The sequence below is a fragment of the Larimichthys crocea genome, chromosome XXI (assembly GCF_000972845.2).
Source record: "Larimichthys crocea isolate SSNF chromosome XXI, L_crocea_2.0, whole genome shotgun sequence".
Lineage (NCBI taxonomy): Eukaryota > Metazoa > Chordata > Actinopteri > Sciaenidae > Larimichthys > Larimichthys crocea.
The window spans coordinates 9794453-9815172 of record NC_040031.1 but is presented as its reverse complement, the minus strand read 5'-3'; the positions used below and the strand labels follow the sequence as shown (position 1 = coordinate 9815172).

At 40.5% G+C, this 20720-nt stretch overlaps 1 protein-coding gene across 1 annotated transcript; it reads left to right on the top strand.

The window, feature by feature from the left end:
* Positions 1–9833: 9833 nt before the first annotated feature.
* LOC104929124 (myosin heavy chain, fast skeletal muscle) lies at positions 9834–20325 on the top strand. The gene is given in 39 exon segments (XM_027273185.1): positions 9834–10055; positions 10131–10274; positions 10363–10519; positions 10610–10637; positions 10718–10847; positions 10912–11004; positions 11095–11158; positions 11239–11337; positions 11429–11532; positions 11646–11784; positions 11998–12116; positions 12538–12687; positions 12787–12957; positions 13043–13352; positions 13462–13535; positions 13625–13712; positions 13815–13932; positions 14015–14138; positions 14495–14631; positions 14715–14970; positions 15078–15320; positions 15404–15580; positions 15661–15806; positions 15893–15983; positions 16059–16448; positions 16543–16669; positions 16757–16875; positions 16954–17150; positions 17597–17780; positions 17871–18036; positions 18149–18273; positions 18374–18682; positions 18774–18977; positions 19090–19215; positions 19302–19472; positions 19574–19678; positions 19779–19874; positions 19961–20092; positions 20248–20325. Coding segments are annotated over 39 exon segments (5841 nt in total). The 5' UTR covers positions 9834–9848; the 3' UTR covers positions 20269–20325.
* The last annotated feature ends 395 nt before the right edge of the window (positions 20326–20720 follow it).

Sequence of the window (20720 nt, the reverse complement as noted above, 5' to 3'; positions counted from 1 at the left end):
AACGAGTATTTACTAAATTTAGATATATGTTCCCTTGTTATCCCCTATTACTTTCCCAATACTTCAAAAATTCTAATTATCCTGAGTTGAATAAATAAGTTTTATTGACTGCATTTGTTATGTTTCCCCTAAAATTCTTTTCTTCTTCCTCTTTTTTATAAATATTAACACCCTCCCCCCTTTCTACTGTTAAAAAATTAACAAAATTCCCTCTTCCCTCTTTCTTCCTCGATATTAAATCTAAAATAAAATCCAAAATAAAAACTAAAAACAAAAGTGCTGAACAGGCAGCTGGTGGGCTGCCAGTGAGCGTGTTGGACTTCGCACTCTCAGGTGAAACCAATACCAAATACCACAAATATCACCTTTTAATAATTAACAAATCTTTACTTTTAAATTCCGGCATTCAGAAAATCAGGATGTGATTGACTGAAATACCAAAATCTCTTTACTTTTTAGAACACAAGCCTCATGAACCCCAAGACCGAAAGCTTGAGGCTGACCTTGTCCCGATTCAGCGTAAGTTTGATGACAATGTTCAGGAAAGCAAGGGAATGCTGAGGACAAGTCCAAGAAGGCCATTCCCTGATTGTAGGTTTCACTTTCCTTTGTTTCTTAATTTACTCCACGTGAGTGTGTTTTTTCCAATATTTCTAATTATCATTTCATTTTGTCTCCCTTAGCCGCCGCTATGATGGCTGAGGAGCGAGAAGGATCAGGATTCTAGTTCTCCAACCTGGAGAGGATGAAGAGAACCTGGAGGTTGCGTAAGGGCCCTGCAGCACGGCCTGTATGGAGGCCGGAATCTGGCCATGAAGGGTGGCAAGAAGCGCTCCAGACAACTTGAGTCGAGGAGTAAGACCAATTTATTTAGACTTGCACCCTATTAAAAATGCATACGATTCGGATTCCAATATTTCCTAAATTTTCTGTTTGTGAAGGTGCGTGAGCTGAGCAGAGGTGATGCTGAGCAGCGCCGTGGGGCAGATGCTGTTAAGGGGGTCGCAAATATGAGAGGAGAGTAAAGGAGCTCACCTCTAGGTACAACTACAATACATTGCATTATGACAGTATAAATCAATACATTCTATTACCGCTCCAGATTTTACCAGAGGCAAGTCTATATTTTCGTCACAGACGAGGAAGATAAGAAAAACTTAACCAGGCTGCAGGACTTGTTGACAAGGTTGCAGCTCAAGGTGAAGGCTACAAGAGGCTGCTGAGGACGCGGTAAGACAAAAGATCTGTTTTATAACAAAGGGCACTCGTTATTGATGTCATGTTAATTTATGTTACCGTTGGCCGACCTCGCCAAGATTTTTTTTTTTTGGGGCTCAATAAAAGCATCTTTCCATATTTTGTGTGATTGTGTCTTTTCAGGGGGAGCAGGCCAAGTTCATCTGTCCCAAGTGCCGGAAGGTCCCAGCCTATGAGCCTGGAGGGAGGCTGAGGACGTGCTGACATTGCAGAGTTCCCCGGTCAACAAACGAGAGCAAAGAGCCGCGACCGCTTGGCAAGTTGAAAACATAACAAGTCCAGTGCAGGAGAAGACATTGAGGATTTAGAAAACTAAGTAAATAAACTTTACATGTCTATTCAGAGTATGATGTGCTGGATGCCTGAGCATAGATCTACTGAACTGTTGTATTATGTTTTGAGCAGGGGGACAGGAAAAGACGTGAGCTTGGGATAGGGGAAAGCACTCTGGCACAGGGGTCGGGCGAATGCATAGATATGATGGCAAAGGAAACACAAATAAAAACAGCTTGTTTGAGCACCAACGGCGGGATATGCGCCGCCTAAGTAATTCGGATATGCGCTCAAAATAATGCAAGTGTTGATTCACAACAATAAAAGCATGCTGCATATTTTTTAAATATAGATGTAAACAAAATCAACAAAACCAAAAATTTCTGCCTGTGTTAGTAACCTGCATAATATCTGAGGTATGTTGGCACTGTCGTTAATCCAGACGGCATAGAGTGGGAAAGCCACAACATTTGGGACGTGACTTTATTATCACGGAAGATTTTGTTGCACTTTTCTTATTTTTTTTTGCATTTTCGCTTTATTTTTGATTAGAGACGCTGAAGGAGTGACAGGACATGTGGGGGAGTGAGAGATGGGGGAGACGACATGCGTGAAAAGAGCACAGTCCAGATTTGAAACTGGGCTGCGACGGCAAAGACTCAGCCTTTGTCATGGGGCGGATGCTCTACCAACTTGAGCTAGGACCACTGCCCCTGATGCATTTTGGTCGTCAGAAATGTTTGACGGAAACCTGCTTGCATCAAAAGAAAGCTCCACTGTAATCCTCCAAACAACTAGTGATGACATGAGTATGGTTGGTGGAGTTTAAGTCAATATTACCAGTTGAGATGTACAACGCGTGTTTTTTTTTGGTCACAACAGTGGTATTTAAAACAAAAAAAACGCTGGGCCCAGAATTCCCATCCATCCCATTGAGTGGTCGCTTGTGGCACTGACCAAAAAAATAACTTCTGTCTCTATCATGTTCCTTCCAATAATTTATTGTTACCAGGATTGTGTTTGTTCAGTCTTGATTCATGTTTCTTGTTCTTATTTTCACGTGTGGTGAATGAATAAATCAATTTATAGTACAAACTGGTTTCCTTCTCTTCTTTTTCGGGTGGCAGTTAGCTCAGTCCGGTTCAAGTCCAGTATGGAACCAAAGTATGGTGGTGGGACTGATAGCTGCGAGGAGGTGCCAGTTTCACCTGGGCATTGCAAAGTTTAAACTTGGAACCCCCCCACAGACCTGCCATGTACGCGACGTGCTCTTGTAGCTGCCCATCACTCCACCATTCTCTTCAAACATCTGCATGTGAAACATGTGTACATAAACAACAACCTGTGTGTGTGTATTTTGGATTAAAAATTGCCATAAAACTGAGTGAAAAAAAAATTATTTTTCCCTTGAGGATTAATACAAGTTCATCTCTCTTCTTCTTTATGATCAAGTCATGATGAGTTGAGTCCTTACCAGGCATGATTTCATTCGAGGCAGCATTCAGAGATTTTTGACAAGGTTTTACTACGAATTTTGAAATGTTACTTCACTGAACACCTGAAACACGTTCAGAGAACCAAGAGACAACAGGAAATTTCTGAGTGGTAAGTTTATGTAATGTGTTTTTATATCTTTTTATATGTTTGAACTCTTACTCTGGCTAACTGGCTAGTGCTAGGCTAATGGTACTACACTGTAGTGTGTTTTGTGTTTTTTGTTGCATGTAATTTACACAACATTAGCTTCTCAGCTGTTCCTCTTACACCAGTAACATACAACCTCAGCCAGCATGTTTTCGCCACACCCGTAGAGGTGGGAAATTAATTATGGGTCTTTACGTCTGAGGGGAATAGAGCAGTAAGTTATTTTATGCATAGAAGTAGTCTGTTACTATTGTAATATAAATGAGTTAGTCTGTTACTATTGTAATATAAATGAGTAAGGATTAAAGTACAATACAATACTGTTCCGTCTATCTTACATACTTACTGTTAATCTGTCATGTTTGTTACTCATTATCATGTTGCATATCAAACACTGAAAGCACACAAAACAGTTCATATAGATTTTATTGTCATGATTCCTTCAAACATCACACAACTTTTGAACACAAAGCTATTCAATATACTACCTTTGAACAGCAGTCTGAAAATGTTTTGGTCAGCATTTAGGTTTCACAGAATTTCAGAAGAAAAGATGGACATGTTATAAAAGCATGTCACCGTGTAGTTTAGACTAACCATTATGTACACTTTGTTTTAGCTGTTACAGATACTAGGACTACAGAAGCTCTGTAAGATGGTGTTGGGGATTTCTCAGCTGGAGAGTCAGGGTGGTACTGCTCAGCTGTGTGGTGTGACGGATATGGAATCCCAAGACACTCAAGGAAGCTACGCAGGGTCAGACCGGTCCTTGATTGAACCTCAACACATAGCCGGCTACAACCGCTTGCTTCCCTGGTCTTGCAAACTGGGCTGCGAGATCCTCAGGGATGGGGATCTTCAGCACCTCATCCAGATATGGGCCAGAATCTAGGAAAACCTTCTCAAAGATGAGGTCCAACATAACCTAAAAGACAATATAGGAGGGAAAAAATGTATATACTTATTAATTATCCCACTTACATAAGTTAAGAGCCCTGTTTTATGTTATTTATTTTCACCTGTATAATAGATGTCATTCTTTGACTTATTGCCATTTTTAATAAAAGGTTGTAAAACTTACCGATGGTTGGTTCTACTTTCACTGTCTTAGCTGTTGCTGTTCAATCTTCAATCTTGAAGTTCAATCTGAATAGCCGCTCACCAGCTGATGTAGCTTAGGGACGCCCAGCACTTTCACTGAAGTGGAGGGCTGGCAGGTAGAGTCTAGGGAAGAAAAAAAATGACTGACTAAACATACATTGCACTCATTCACTAAGTATCAGAATCACATTTATTTGCCAGATATGTGTACACATACACACAAACTGTCCAAACATATACATACATTGAGAGCAACATACAAACAGAGTCAAATTCCTTGTGTGTACACACACCTGGCCAATAAAGTGATTCTGAATGTTACTACTTGTTAATTCTTTCAGTCCAGAAGCCTGCATGAACATGCAGCCTAACATGTCACTAAAACCGGACAATATCCAGGTGGAGCTCATGGACTGAACTGATGCTGTCCTACTATTGTATTGTATTTGTTTTGAGGCCCCTCTGCGGGGCAGCGGTGCTGCCAGTCTGTGCTGAACACTACGCTAGCTAGCTGTTAGCGTTAGCTTGTGGTAATCGCACAAAGGAAACACAAAGCACACTTACATTTCCATCATCTGTAGTTGGTATTAATCCTCTTTGGTGTGAGGTCTCGTTGCCATCCTGTGTTGTTCTGTGTTCATTGTATTTTTCCGTGAAGCACATGACCGTCGAGCACACACACGTTCTGGACAGGGATGTCTCTGGTAAAAGTAAACTTAATCCTCCGTTCTTTGGTCCTCTCAGGCTGGGGCCAATATAGTGACTTGTGCCGGTCACTGCAGCCAACAAGAGAGTGACAAGCATGCCTAGGTCTGAGCCTCGCCACACAGCCATCCATTCTTCTCTGTGAAGCAGAAACTGTCGGAGCTCCACATAAGCTTTGTGTTTTCATCACCTGTCGGGCAGGGCGAGTGAAGACTGGGTGTTGGCCTCTGCTATAGAGATCAGGAAGTGGGTCTGGATTATGAAAAATTGTGTACGTACAAAGGGGAGCTGAATCTTATTCGCATGCCCAGAGACAAGCCGCAATTGGGGGTGTGTCTGCAGCAGCTGCATGCAGTTGTTGTTTTTAACACTGGGGGGCTTGGACACACCCAAATTCGAAAATATTGGTGTAGAAGACCTGGAAAAGTGAAAGTTTTTGCATAATATGTCCCCTTTAAATGAACTATTTTCTCTGTAATTGTGAGATTAACTACAAAGGCACGTTTGCAGCGTGCCTTTGTAGTTATTGTTGTATTGTAGTTATATGTAGCGTATTTAAGCGATTAACTAATAGTCCTGTCTGGTCATTAAGAGCAAGGATAAATACTAAAGCATGATGATGATTTGCATAAAGGACGTGTTAACGTATTGCAGCAACGGACCAACCTGCTCAATGAGGCGTCTATGTATATGCCTCCGGGTCGGGGATGAGATCCTGCCTCAAGTAGAGGAGTTCAAGTATCTCGTGGTCTTGTTCACGAGTGAGGGAAGGATGGAACGATGGAAATGAGCTTTCTTCGCAGGGTGGCTGGGCTCTCCCTTAGAGATAGGCGGATCGGTGCAGCTTCTGCAGTGATGCGGACTCTGCGCCAGTCCGTCGTGGTGAAGAAGGAGTTGAGCCGAAAGGCAAAGCTCTCGATTTACCACTTGATCTACGTTCCTCACCTATGGTCACAAGCTTTGGGTAGTGACCGAAAGAATGAGATCGCGAATACAAGTGGCCGGAAATGAGCTTCCTTCGCAGGGTGGCTGGGCTCTCCCTTAGAGATAGGGTGAGAAGCTCGGCCATCCGCGAGGAGCTCAGAGTAAAACCGCTGCTCCTCCGCATCGAGAGGAACCAGTTAAGGTGGCTCGGGCATCTCATGAGGATGCCTCCTGGACGTCTCCCTGGTGAGATGTTCCGGGCACGCCCCTCCGGGAGGCGGCCCCAGGAAGACCCAGGACACGCTGGAGGGACTACGCCTTGGGGTCCCCCTGGGAGAGCTGGACGAAGTGGCCGGGGAGAGGGAAGTCTGGGCCTCCCTGCTGAAGCTGCTGCCCCCGCAACCCGACTCAAACAGATAAGCGGGAGAAGACGAGACGAGACGAGGCAAAGCCGAATTTAAATTCCACAGAAGTAACACGACTTTAACATATCACCTCAAAGCAAAACACCCTGCTGAAATTACCTCCACAGGACCTCGCCAGTCTACACTACAGGAGTGTGGCACTCATCAGTATATTTCCTCATTCTGGCTTTTTTCTATTTGCACTGTGCATATGTGCACCTTAAGCCAATAAAATTAATGAATTTAAATATATTTTCTCTGTGTTTATTCTACATTAATTTGATCATTTTACATAAATAAATATTCATTATAAGCTTCAGTAAAGTAAGTGCAATTAATTTAGTGTTAAATTTATTGATAAATTAATCGTGATGAATCGATTAATTAGTAATTTAATCGATTGACAGCCCTAGTTAGGATACATAGTTATTATAGCATTTATAGTAATTTATCTTATATTATCTTATTTTATAATTATATGTTTTCATTAGGGAGGGGCTTTGAGGCTTCCTTTTTTGTTTGGTTTTAGATTTGTCACGTACAGTCATGTTATATTGCAAGATTTCAGCAGAGAGGAACAATAAGGCAATCAAATTCATAGTTTTATTGAGAATTATTTCAAAGTTTGAGAGTGTGACCGTAACTACAGTAACTCACAGTGCCAGAGGGGAGGTAAAAACAAGGCTGTGCTGCTCCCAGATGAGCTACTGAATGAAGCTATTTTTACTTATGTACTCCAGACAAAGTCCAGTTGTTTTTTTCACACATGTAGCACTCTCGTTGACAGAACCGAGTCTAAAAATTACAACACAGGTCTATGACGCAGTCATAACTAAAGACGTTGATGCACAGGGGAGGAGGACACAGGCAGCAATGAGGCAGACAGGACACTGACAGCAATGAGGCAGGCATGCAGCAAAGTGCAGCAGTGACCTCTGCAGACCATCAGGAGCCACAAATATGAATCCGTAGGTTAAATTATGGCAGGAGAATATGAAAAGAGTTAACTGTGTGGTTCTCATGCGTAAGAGTTGGCAGCCACCTGAGCAAAATCGATAAATCTAAAGGAACAATAAGTAACTTTTTGTAGGAACCAGTCAGTCCTCCATACGGACCCTACGTTCACTTCCCTGGGGAAGCAGCAGAGTAGGTCCCAACTAGCGATGATTATGTGATGTGATTTCGTTACATGAACTCAATTACTTTGTAACTTTCCACAGCAGTGTTGTAGGTAGTGTCTTTGGAAACTCTCTGTCGGTAACTGACTTTCCACAATGCACTGTGGGTCAGGATCTCGGGACAGAATCTTACAGCAGCCGTAAGATTAAAAATACAGGGGAGATTATGGTGGAGATCATCTCCAATATTTATCCCTGTTTTACCATGTTTCTGCTCATGGGGCTTTTTAGGCCTGGCAGAAGCTAACCTTAAATGTAGTATATTTCATATCTGGCTCAAAACACACAACAAAACACAGACCGTCCGTTCCATCAAGGCAAATTTACAAAGAAGAAACATACTAACTGTAGTCATTTGTCAAGAAGCTTGTATTTCAGTTGAGCATGTTTCCTTAATCCTTGATAGCACATCATATTTATTTTATGATTTAATACAGTAAATATCTTACATACTGTTCTTTTCACACCAGACATAGTGAGGAGCGAGTAGCACGAGAGTCACATTAAATGCCCCCCCCCCCCCCCCCCCCCCCCCCCCCACACACACACACACACACACACACACACAGCAGCTGTGGCCCTAAATAACCACATAGCTTTCACCAGCAGCCTGCCCGGCTAAGCCTTGTCGTCGATCCAACACAGCCCTCCCATGTATACCCTCCCTCACTGCTACCTTCTGGAAGAAGGTTCTGCAGTTTAAAGACCAATACTGCCAGAATGGGAAAGATTTTCTTCCCACAGGCAGTAAAACTGGTTGAAATGACAATAAAACCTCTTGACCTTGACCCTGATAAAGTCATGAAGTGGTGACCTCCTGAGATTTTTGGTAAAATGTTAAATCATAAAAAACGAGACTACTGTCCCTTCATCAGAGTCAAGATGGACAAAGAATAATGAAAACACATAGCTTGTGAAAAGATAGGTACAACATCAATATTTTGACACTCCAAAGATTAACTTCTTAATGTCTTGTTTCAATTAGAGTTCAGTAACATTTGTTCTGATTTGTACTTGCTGGGCAAACATTATGTTTACCTGTCAACCACACCGTCCTGTCTCTGGGTAAAAGAAAAAATTTCAGCATCAAGTCACAGTGTTAACATCATGTTGATTAAACTTTAATATATTACTTTACATCCAAGACATACTTTTTCTTTTTTGTTTAATTGTATGAACAAATATTCTGATTTAAAATGATTTAATATGATTTAACCAAATAAACAGAATTAATGATTCAGAAAAATTAGGACATTGATGAATTTTAAGTTTGTGTAATTGAAAATCAAGTCCATCGAGTCTATTTGTACTTCAAATGACTTTATTTGAAGTACAAAGCATAACTCAAGTCCAGGTTATAATTGCAGCATGCATTTTATGATGTCCCTCTCCCACATTTGATATGTATTCCATATTTAGCTTTGGCTGTGTTAGCAAATCTCATTTAATAAAAGGAGTCCTTGAGTAAATGACAGAGTGTGACGGGAAACCTGTGAGATCGAGCTTGTTTTAAAACTGTGTTCTCCTGTACTTTAGACCACTTAAATATATTGTTTATTTAGGGAATAATATTAATGATCTAATAGAAACATTTGATTTAATTTGTTTTCTTAAACCTACTGAACCTACGTTTGAACAGGGCTGGTGAATACACTTGCCAGGTAAGGAATTATTTATTAATGAATTTAATGTTCATATTTTTCTTTATATTTTTGTGCTGAATACATATGCAAACTATTTGTCAGTCACTGAATGTCTGTTTTATCCAAAGATTTTGCCAAACTACACTAGAGTATATAACGAGAAAACTGCAGAAAATGTGGTGTGGATGCCTTCTGCTGAAATGTCTGATGCAAAAATGTGAAATGAGCCGAAAAACAGTAGAAGTAAAAAAGCATTAAAGTTAAATTGTAATAATTCAACTGTATTAAGTCTGTAGCTGAAAGTATGTGGAAGTAGTGGAAGTTGAAAGTGTTGAAGATTTGTAGAAATATTTGAAGGTTGTGCCATTCATTTTAATGTCAAATTTGTACGTGGAAAAATTTGAATATTTTAAAAAGTATGAATGGTACAACCGAGTAAAATAGTAGAGCTGAATTAGCTGAACTCTGATATTTAAATGGGTTCTGTAGACAAATTATGTAGTACATAGGTGCTAAAAAACCTAGGTGAAAGAGTAATAATAAAGATTTGAAGAACGAGTGCCAATTTGGCATCCACACTAATAAAAGACACTACATAGCTGCCCTACAATACAAAATCATGTTATGAGTGTTTGCAAAGTTTCAGTGTTCTGCTAAATTTCTTTAGTTGTAAATGGCAGTTCCTTTGTGATTTTACAACAGACGAACAAGCCAGCACCATGAGTACAGACGCGGAGATGGCCATTTATGGCAAAGCTGCCATTTACCTACGTAAGCCAGAGAAGGAGAGAGTTGAGGCCCAGAGCAAACCTTTTGATGCCAAGTCTGCCTGCTTTGTGCCTGATGATAAGGAGCTGTACGTAAAGGGAACAATCACCAGGATAGATGGTGTCAACATCACTGTCAAACTCCTGGACACTGAGGAGGTTGGTGTCATTAAATCAAACTCAAATAGAAATTGAATATGATCAGTTCTTATTAAGACAAATTTCCTGTTACAGGAGCGGACAGTTAAAGAAGAGGACGTCTACAAAATGAACCCTCCCCAGTTCGACAAAATAGAGGACATGGTCAATATGACCTATCTCCATGAAGCATCTGTGTTGTATAACCTTAAAGAGCGTTATGCAGCATGGATGATTTATGTAAGATCATCTACCGAATAAGAAATCAGAAATGCTGAAAATGACTATACTTAGGAGTTATTTCTTGAATCTCTGTGATCCCTTTCAGACCTACTCTGGGTTGTTCTGTGTCATGGTGAACCCCTACAAGTGGCTCCCAGTGTACGATCCTGAAGTTGTAAGTGCCTACAGAGGCAAGAAGCGTATGGAGGCTCCACCCCACATCTTCTCTGTCTCTGACAACGCCTATCAGTTCATGCTTACTAGTAAGTCATTACATAACAATGTAGAATGTATCAGTGTATCAGTGAGGTTTCTGGCAGAAAAAAACAACAACTTTGTTTTCCATTTAACAGATAGGGAGAGCCAGTCTATCCTGATCACGTAAGTTTCACATTTATTTATTCTGTTGAACATAATCAGATATCTTTATGAAATTCTTATAAGTCTGTGTTCCTACCTAGTGGAGAATCTGGAGCTGGAAAGACTGTGAACACCAAGCGTGTCATCCAGTACTTTGCAACAATCTCATCTGGTGGAGACAAGAAGAAGGAAACCTCAAAGTATTCTACTGTATGATGATTAAAATTCAGTGTCCTATTATTGAATAAATTTCACACTTGTCATTTGCTCATATCAATTTAAACCTGGATTATAGGGGACTCTGGAGGATCAGATTGTTGCAGCCAATCCCCTGCTGGAGGCCTATGGTAATGCCAAAACTATAAGGAATGACAACTCTTCTCGTTTTGTAAGTATGGAGGGATTTCTACATGTGAAAGAGATCTTGTTATACATTGCCCATGAGGAGAGATGTTAAAATTTAATTTGTTCAAAACAGGGTAAATTCATCAGAATCCATTTTGGCACAACTGGCAAACTGGCTAGTGCTGATATTAAGACATGTAAGTAACAATACTCAGAGTACATACAAATGTTTGAACTTAGAATTGGCCAGGCTGTGACTTATGAACACTATTTGTAGATCTGCTGGAGAAGTCCAGAGTGACATTCCAGCTTCCTGATGAAAGAGGCTACCACATCTTCTACCAGATAATGACCAACCACATACCTGAGCTGATTGGTTAACATATTTAGTTGTTGTACAATATCAAACTTAGTTACAGGTTTCAACAACGATCTAATGAGTTTGTCATCCATTTTTTGATCTTCAGAAATGGCACTTTTAACAACCAACCCCTATGACTTCCCCATGTGTAGCATGGGTCGGATCACTGTAGCCAGCATTGATGACAAAGTGGAGTTGGAAGCTACTGATGTGAGTGATCTTCAAAACATTTAAATGTACTTTATCTATTAACAACAAAAACTGCTCTATTAAATGCATTTTTAAAGTGATAATGTTTTTGTGGATACCTCTTTTGAAAACAGAACGCTATTTCTATCTTGGGCTTCAATTCTGACGAGAGGAGTTCCATCTACAGGCTGACTGGTGCTGTGCTCCACCATGGTAGCATGAAGTTCAAGGAGAAACCACGTGAGGAGCAGGCTGAGCCTGATGGCACAGAGGGTGTGTATTTGATGTTATGGAATTTTCTATCCTTAGGTTACGCAAGGTCACGTGGGGGCCTTGACGTCTTCAGCAGTATTAATTGTTTGGCTTTGACTGGGTGCCAGTTTATCTCAACGCTGTGGTGGCCAGGGTCGAAGAGACCTCTTGCTGCCTTCCTAGACATAATAGGTCACATATTGTATTAACTGTAAATCAATTAACTATTTTCAGAGGCTGACAAGGTTTCTTACTTGCTGGGTCTGAACTCCGCTGAATTGCTGAAGGGTCTGTGCAATCCCAGAGTTAAGGTCGGAAATGAGATGGTCACTAAGGGACAGACTGTACCTCAGGTAACTGGTATCAAATGTTCATTTTACTAGTTGTAGTACAAGTGTATTTATGTTAGGAAAAGGAGAACAAGTAAATTAATTCTGTGGTCCGTCTTAAGTGCAGTGTGAAAATTCGATCTACTTTTGAGAGATTACTCTTAACAAATGACTCCAATGAAAATGTCACACATTTACATTTTACATTCTTTTGTTTCATTTACACCAGAAGAAGCATTCTCCGAAATGGTCGACTGATTTTTTTTCAATTCACATTCTTGTTTTAATCAGGTGAACATTAGCTCTAATTTCAACAAAAGACTTCAATAAATCGTGTAATACATTTTAAATTTGTATTCTTTTGTTTTATTTGTGCCATTAAACGACGTTCAGAACAGTAATGTAGCATGTTACAAAATGGTTCATTGACTTTTGTTTTATCCAGGTGAAAAACGCAGTGACTGCTCTGGCCAAGTCCATCTATGAAAAGATGTTCTTGTGGATGGTCGTCCGTATCAACGAGATGTTGGACACTAAACAAGCAAGGCAGTTCTACATCGGTGTCCTGGACATTGCTGGCTTTGAAATCTTTGAAGTAAGCTCCATTTCTAACAATTTAGTTGCTCGTGATTTTAATAACAATAGCATTCTTATTGCCCGCTAGACATTTTGTTGAATAACTGTACCCTGTTAGTTCAACACACTGGAACAGCTGTGCATCAACTTCACCAATGAGAAACTGCAACAGTTCTTCAACCATCACATGTTTGTCGCTGAGCAAGAGGAGTACAAGAAGGAGGGTATTGTCTGGGAGTTCATTGACTTTGGCATGAACTTGGCTGCCTGCATTGAGCTGATTGAAAAGGTAATAATTTCATGTTGTGATCAACGGAACTATTTTGAATAATGTATGTAATGAGTTCAGTGTATCACTAAATGCTGTTTTTCAGCCCATGGGCATCTTCTCCATCCTTGAAGAGGAGTGCATGTTCCCCAAGGCCACAGACACATCCTTCAAGAACAAGATGTTTGACCAGCATCTTGGCAAAAACATTGCATTTCAGAAGCCACCAAAGGCTGTCAAAGGCAAAACTGAGGCCCAATTCTCCCTGGTGCACTATGCTGGTGTCGTGGACTACAATATCACCGGCTGGCTGGACAAAAACAAGGATCCACTGAATGAATGTGTTGTGTCTCTGTACCAGAAGTCCACAGTAAAACTTCTTGCTCATCTGTTTCCTCCTGAAGCTGCGGAAGAAAGTAATTGCATTAAACTCAAACATGTATTTAAGGTTAGGGGCAACTGGACATGCCCAGTGGGGTTCTGGCGTAACTCTGACAAAACGACTCCTTTTCACAGAGCCCAAAGAGGGCGCTACTGGTGGAAAGAAGGCACAAAAGAAGAAGGGTAGTTCTATGCAGACTGTGTCTTCACAGTTTCGGGTAAGGTTTGACATAAACTTGTGTGTGAAATCCTACTTCAGTTTATACTCTGACATTTCATGTCAAGAATTATCACTTTGGATCTATAGGAGAACTTGGGCAAGCTGATGACCACCTTGAGGAGCACATTTCCTCACTTTGTGCGCTGCCTGATTCCCAATGAGACAAAGAGTGCAGGTACATGAAAAGCATAATTTCAGTAAAGTGACTTAGGGTTGGATTCAACAAAGAAGGTGACTATTTATCCAAAGAGGTAAATGAGAAATGTCTTTTTTACAGGTGTGATGGACAGCCACCTGGTCATCCACCAGCTCAGGTGTAATGGTGTGCTGGAGGGTATCAGAATCTGCAGAAAAGGTTTCCCCAGTAGAGTCCTCTATGGTGACTTCAAGCAGAGGTATTAATAGAATTTCTAACATAATTTTGACGAGAGAATATTAAAAGAAAATGCACACACTGACTATTAACTCTCATGAAAGATACAAGGTTCTGAATGCCAGTGTCATCCCTGAGGGCCAGTTTATGGACAACAAGAAGGCTTCAGAGAAGCTGCTTGAGTCAATTGATATTGATCATGACAGTTACAGGTTAGGTGACACTAAGGTAAGCAACTTAATGCCATTCATATACTTTTGTGTACTTATCAAGTATGATATGTTTTAAGTCAAATCTGTTTTTCTGTTCATTTGTAATGTACAGTATGTATTAGATGTATTTGCATTACATTTGTTAATACTAGAAGGACATCTCAAAAACTACTAAACATGAATTTGGTGCCAAGTGTGTGGGAACGACAAACAAGTAATACAATGTTAGTAGCCGAGCATTCATCAGGTAACCCTATCCCTTGAACAATGATTGGTAGGTGAAATGTTTTTGCTTGTCATTGGTTTGTTTTACAGGTTGGAAAGTATTTTCTCTCATCATCCTCCATTTACTTTTACTTCTTATTTGTCCAGGTGTTCTTCAAAGCTGGTATGCTGGGTAGACTTGAGGAGATGAGAGATGCAACGCTCGCATCTCTGGTCACCAAGGTTCAGGCTATTGGTCGTGGTTATTTAATGAGAAATACGTTTGCGGCAAAGAGGGAGGCAAGGCATGTTGAAAATAGCTAATTCTGAGAGATACTATGAAAAAGCCAAAAAGATTTACCTATAACAACAAATTTTTTCTCTACAGCGGAGCTGTCCTGATTATCCAGTACAACATCCGCTCATTCATGGCTGTGAAACACTGGCCATGGATGAAGTTGTACTATAAAATCAAGCCTCTCCTGAAGAGTGCTGACACTGAGAAGGAGCTGGCCATCTTGAAGGAGAACTATGCGAAGCTTGAAACAGAATTGGCTGCCGCCCTAGCCAAGAAGAAGGAACTGGAGGAGAAGATGGTGTCCATTGTGCAGGAGAAAAACGATCTGCAGCTGCGAGTAGCAGCTGTAAGTACATGTAAACAGACAGTATTGCTTTCTCATTTGTTTCAGCAGTGTTGTGCTAAAGACAATTTTTATATTTATTATTTCATATATAATATTAAATGAACTAGGTAACTGACAGTCTGGCAGATGCCGAGGAAAGATGTGAGGGACTTATCAAGAATAAGATTCAACTAGAGGCCAAACTCAAAGAGACAACCGAGAGACTGGAGGATGAAGAGGAAATCAATGCTGATCTCTCTACCAAGAAGAGAAAGCTGGAGGATGAATGCTCTGAGCTAAAGAAGGATATTGATGATCTGGAGCTTACCTTGGCCAAAGTGGAGAAAGAAAAACATGCCACTGAGAACAAGGTTCATAAATATCAATATATTTAGTAATTCAAGTAACACTCAAGAATTACTGTGTGATAACAACATCTTTCTTGTAAACTTAGGTGAAGAACCTGACTGAGGAAATGGCCTTTCAGGATGAGAGCATTGCTAAGTTGAACAAGGAAAAGAAAGCCCTTCAGGAGGCTCACCAGCAGACTCTTGATGACCTGCAGGCTGAGGAAGACAAAGTCAACACTCTGACCAAGACCAAGACTAAGCTTGAGCAGCAAGTGGATGATGTAAGTTTACAAAGTTACCTAAAATGCCAAAGCAAAACTCTTTGGGAATGTGATATTTAAAGACTCATTTTAACGTTCAGCTCCAGGGTTCTCTGGAGCAAGAGAAGAAGCTGCGTATGGACCTTGAGAGAACCAAGAGGAAGCTGGAGGCTGATCTGAAACTGGCCCGGGAATCCATCATTGATCTTGAGAATGACAAGCAGCAGTGTAACGAGAAACTGGAAAAGTAACACTGCCTCTGAATTTGTCAAACTATTCTTTTTTAATTTTTATTCAAAAGCATGAAATTTATGTTTTGTATTATTCTTACAGGAAAGACTTTGAAATCAATCAGCTCCTCAGCAAAATTGATGAAGAGCAGTCATTGAGTGCTCAACTTCACAAGAAGATCAAGGAGCTCCAGGTGATATGTGTGACATAAAAAATGACTGTATACATTTCCATTTTACTGATAATAAAACACTCCTGCATTCAACAGGCCCGTATTGAGGAACTGGAGGAGGACATTGAGGCTGAACGTGTTGTTCGTGGCAAGGTTGAGAAGCAGAGAGGTGACCTCTCCAGGGAACTTGAAGAGATCAGTGAGAGGCTGGAGGAAGCTGGTGGGGCCACAGCTGCTCAGATTGAGATTAACAAGAAGCGTGAAACTGAATTCCTGAAGCTGCGTCGTGACCTTGAGGAGTCCACTCTGCAGCATGAAGCCACTGCTGCTGCTCTTCGTAAGAAGCAGGCTGACAGCGTAGCTGAGCTGGGAGAACAGATTGACAACCTCCAGCGTGTCAGGCAGAAGCTTGAGAAGGAAAAGAGTGAATACAAGATGGAGATTGATGACCTCTCCAGCAACTTGGAGGCTGTTGCAAAAGCAAAGGTACACAAGACATCAAATAGTCTTTTAATACCCAAATTGAGCACTTAGGAGTACAAACAAAATCTGATCTCTGATCTGATCTTTTTCTCACTAGGTAAATCTTGAAAAGATGTGCCGTACTCTTGAGGACCAGCTAAGTGAACTGAGGGCCAAAAATGATGAAAATGTCCGTCAAATCAATGACATGAGTGCACAAAGAGCACGTCTTCAAACAGAAAATGGTATCTTCAAGTTATCACTGAACAATCTATTGTGTATTATTGAGAATTCTGGTGAAAAATAACATATCATGACATCTTTCACACAAGGTGAGTTCAGCCGTCAAATTGAAGAGAAAGAATCTTTTGTCACCCAGCTGACAAGAGGAAAACAGGCCTTCATCCAGCAGATTGAAGAGATGAAAAGAAAGATTGAAGAAGAGGTTAAGGTAAGAAAACTGTAATTATGTGCTGACAGACTTATTTATTTAAAAGATGTACACACGGAATATTATTCCTTACACCAGGCCAAGAATGCTCTTGCCCATGGAGTGCAATCAGCCCGGCACGACTGTGATCTGTTGAGGGAGCAGTTTGAGGAGGAGCAGGAGGCTAAGGCTGAGCTGCAGCGTGGAATGTCCAAGGCCAACAGTGAGGTGGCTCAGTGGAGAACTAAGTATGAAACTGATGCTATCCAGCGTACTGAGGAGCTTGAGGAAGCCAAGTGAGTGCATTTTAAACAATTAAATCACCAAGTCTATCATTATAGCACAATTCAACTGACCACAGTCTTTTTTGTATCAATATTTACATTTAAACAAATTCATCCAAACATGTTCTTATAGCAAACATCTTAAAGCAGTGCTTTCAAATATTTATTCATTTAATTAATGCAAAAACATCAACAATTTAATGACCAACTGTTCGTATCGTATTATTATATTTTAACATAACTGACCCCAGTAATGCTAGTATGAAAAATTGCAAATAAATAAATTCATACAAACATATATTGTAAAAACATCTTAAAAACAGAGACAAATCAAACCTTTTTCAAACAGGAGAAAGGATTTCAGCACTCTGTTCAAATGTTTAAGTCAGGATTTATATAAGCAAAAACATCTGAAAAAAATGAGCTTTTATGAGATAAATTACACCTTTTTCAAATAGGAAAAAGCTGGCCCAGCGCCTTCAGGAGGCCGAGGAACAGATTGAGGCAGTAAATACCAAGTGTGCTTCTCTTGGGAAAACCAAACAGAGGCTCCAGAGTGAGGTGGAGGACCTCATGACTGATGTGGAGAGAGCCAATGCTGTGGCTGCCAACCTGGACAAGAAGCAGAGGAACTTTGACAAGGTAGCAACATGTTTTGTGTGAACACAAACCTAAAATCTTTGTTATTGTATGGAATATTACCTAAGTTATCTATATTGTTGGGTAATGTAGGTCTTGGCAGAGTGGAAACAGAAGTATGAGGAGGGTCAGGCAGAGCTTGAGGGAGCTCAGAAGAAGGCTCGTTCTCTTGGCACTGAGCTGTTCAAGATGAAGAACTCTTATGAGGAAGCTCTGGATCAACTGGAGACCATGAAGCGTGAAAACAAGACCCTCCAGCGTGAGTTCTGACCACACTATGTAACAGTTTAATTGTATTCCACAGTGAAACCAAAGTATTTATATTTAGAATTTTCAGGCTGAACAATCTTTAAACAGAACTTTCTCTGCAGAGGAGATCTCAGATTTGACTGAACAGATTGGTGTAACTGGCAAGAGCATCCATGAGATGGAGAAGGCCAAGAAGCAGGCGGAGACAGAGAAGTCTGAGATCCAGACAGCTCTTGAAGAGGCTGAGGTACATTTATTCTGGGGAAATCTTCTGAAAACCTACAAGAAAATACATTTTATACAAATGTGAAACCAGAGATAAATATTTTATTCTTTCATATTATTAGGGAACTCTGGAACATGAAGAGTCTAAGATCTTGCGTGTCCAGCTGGAGATTACCCAGATTAAGGGGGAGGTGGACAGAAAGCTGGCAGAGAAGGATGAGGAGATGGAGCAGATCAAGAGGAACAGCCAGAGGGTGATTGACTCCATGCAGAGCACTCTGGATTCTGAAGTCAGGAGCAGGAACGATGCCCTGAGAATCAAGAAGAAGATGGAGGGAGACCTGAATGAGATGGAGATTCAGTTGAGCCATGCCAATCGCCAGGCTGCAGAGTCCCAGAAGCAGCTGAGGAATGTGCAAGCACAGCTCAGGGTATCGTACAATAGAGTGGTTGCAGAACATACGATGATAAATGGTCATACAATTTGGCATTTTGAATATTTTACTGATATTTTTTCACCAGGATGCTCAACTGCACCTTGATGATGCTGTCAGAGCCCAGGATGACTTCAAAGAACAAACTGATATAATGGAGCGCAGGAATGGTCTCATGACAGCTGAAATTGAGGAACTTAGAGCCGCTCTTGAACAGACAGAGAGAAGCCGCAAAGTCGCTGAACAGGAGCTGGTGGATGCCAGTGAGCGTGTTGGATTTCTGCACTCTCAGGTGAACAAACAGCATGATTTTTTTTTTTTTATGATTCAGTGTTCATGTTTTTGAATATCATGACTAACAGGCATGTGATGACTTAAATGGCCTTTTTTTTTCAACCTTTCAGAATACAAGCCTTATAAACACCAGAAAGAAGCTTGAGGCTGACATTGGTCAGATGCAGGGTGAAGTTGATGACACTATTCAAGAAGCAAGGAATGCTGAGGAGAAGGCCAAAAAGGCCATCACTGATGTAGGTTAAAGTTTCATTAGTTTTTTATTTTTACTCCAAATCTGTTTCTGAGATTTCTAATTTGTATTATATCTTGTCCCTTCTAGGCTGCTATGATGGCTGAGGAGCTGAAAAAGGAGCAGGATACTAGCGCTCACCTGGAAAGGATGAAGAAGAACCTGGAGGCTGCTGTTAAGGACCTGCAGCACCGCCTGGATGAGGCTGATAATCTAGCCATGAAGGGTGGCAAAAATCAACTTCAGAAACTTGAGTTGAGAGTAAGACAGTTTTGTTATGATTTCCACAATCAAACAAATGAAAGAAAACAAGGAAAATACATGGATTCCAAATATTTCATACATTTTCTGTTTTTCTGAAGGTGCGTGAGTTGGAGGCAGAGGTTGAGGCTGAGCAGAGACGTGGAGCAGATGCTGTTAAGGGTGTCCGCAAATATGAGAGGAGAGTAAAGGAGCTTACCTATCAGGTACAACTACAATATGCTTTTCCATGTACAGCACAAATCAATCAATTATACTTACAGTTACAAATTTTGAAACGTGTAAAATTATATTTTAAAATTGCAGACTGAGGAAGATAAGAAAAACGTTACCAGGCTCCAGGACTTGGTTGACAAGTTACAGCTCAAGGTGAAGGCCTACAAGAGGCAGTCTGAGGAAGCGGTAAGGGCAGGACAGTTATGTTAGTTGACACTGTAAGTTTTTTTGAGCACAAAAACATCTTTCTGTGTTTCTGTGTTGTACGTCAGGAGGAGCAGGCCAATGTTTACCTGTCCAAGTGCAGGAAGATCCAGCATGAGCTGGAGGAGGCTGAGGAACGTGCTGACATTGCGGCGACTCAGATCAACAAAATGAGAGCAAAGAGCCGCGACTCTGGCAAGGTAAATATATACACATTACAGCTAGAGAAATTACCATATTTGTTTTTAACTTCATAAAATTTATGACAGACCAAATCTGTATATGTATGCAGAGTATGATTTGTACATATGTGCACAATTACTTACTATTTTACTATTTACTTATTTCTTTACAGGGAAATGACGCAGCTGAGTAAAGCACTCCGGCAAATGGGCTATTTCCCATCATATAATATGATATGGAAATAAATAAACTACAATAAAATAGTGTTATATCATAAAACTCTGTTTGTATTATTTTGAAGTTGTTGTGTCCTCCAAGAAAGAGCAATCTTGATATGTGGATCATTTATGAGACAGCAAAACAAAATTCTACAATCTTTATTGGAATTATTACTACAACATAAAGTATGCTGCATTGTGTTTTACACTATGGTACACGAAAAAGTTGTTTCCAAGACGCTAATAACCAAAACTATATAACTGATATAATCACACGTAATATTGGAGGCATGTGGGACAAAAACTATTATGTGTGCCCCTGTAAAAACTGCCATAGAGAGAAAAACCACAACATTCAAGAGTAACTTAAATATATAGTAGTACTTCTTGATTCCCTATTAAAGGTTGGACAAATTGTTCTAGTCAA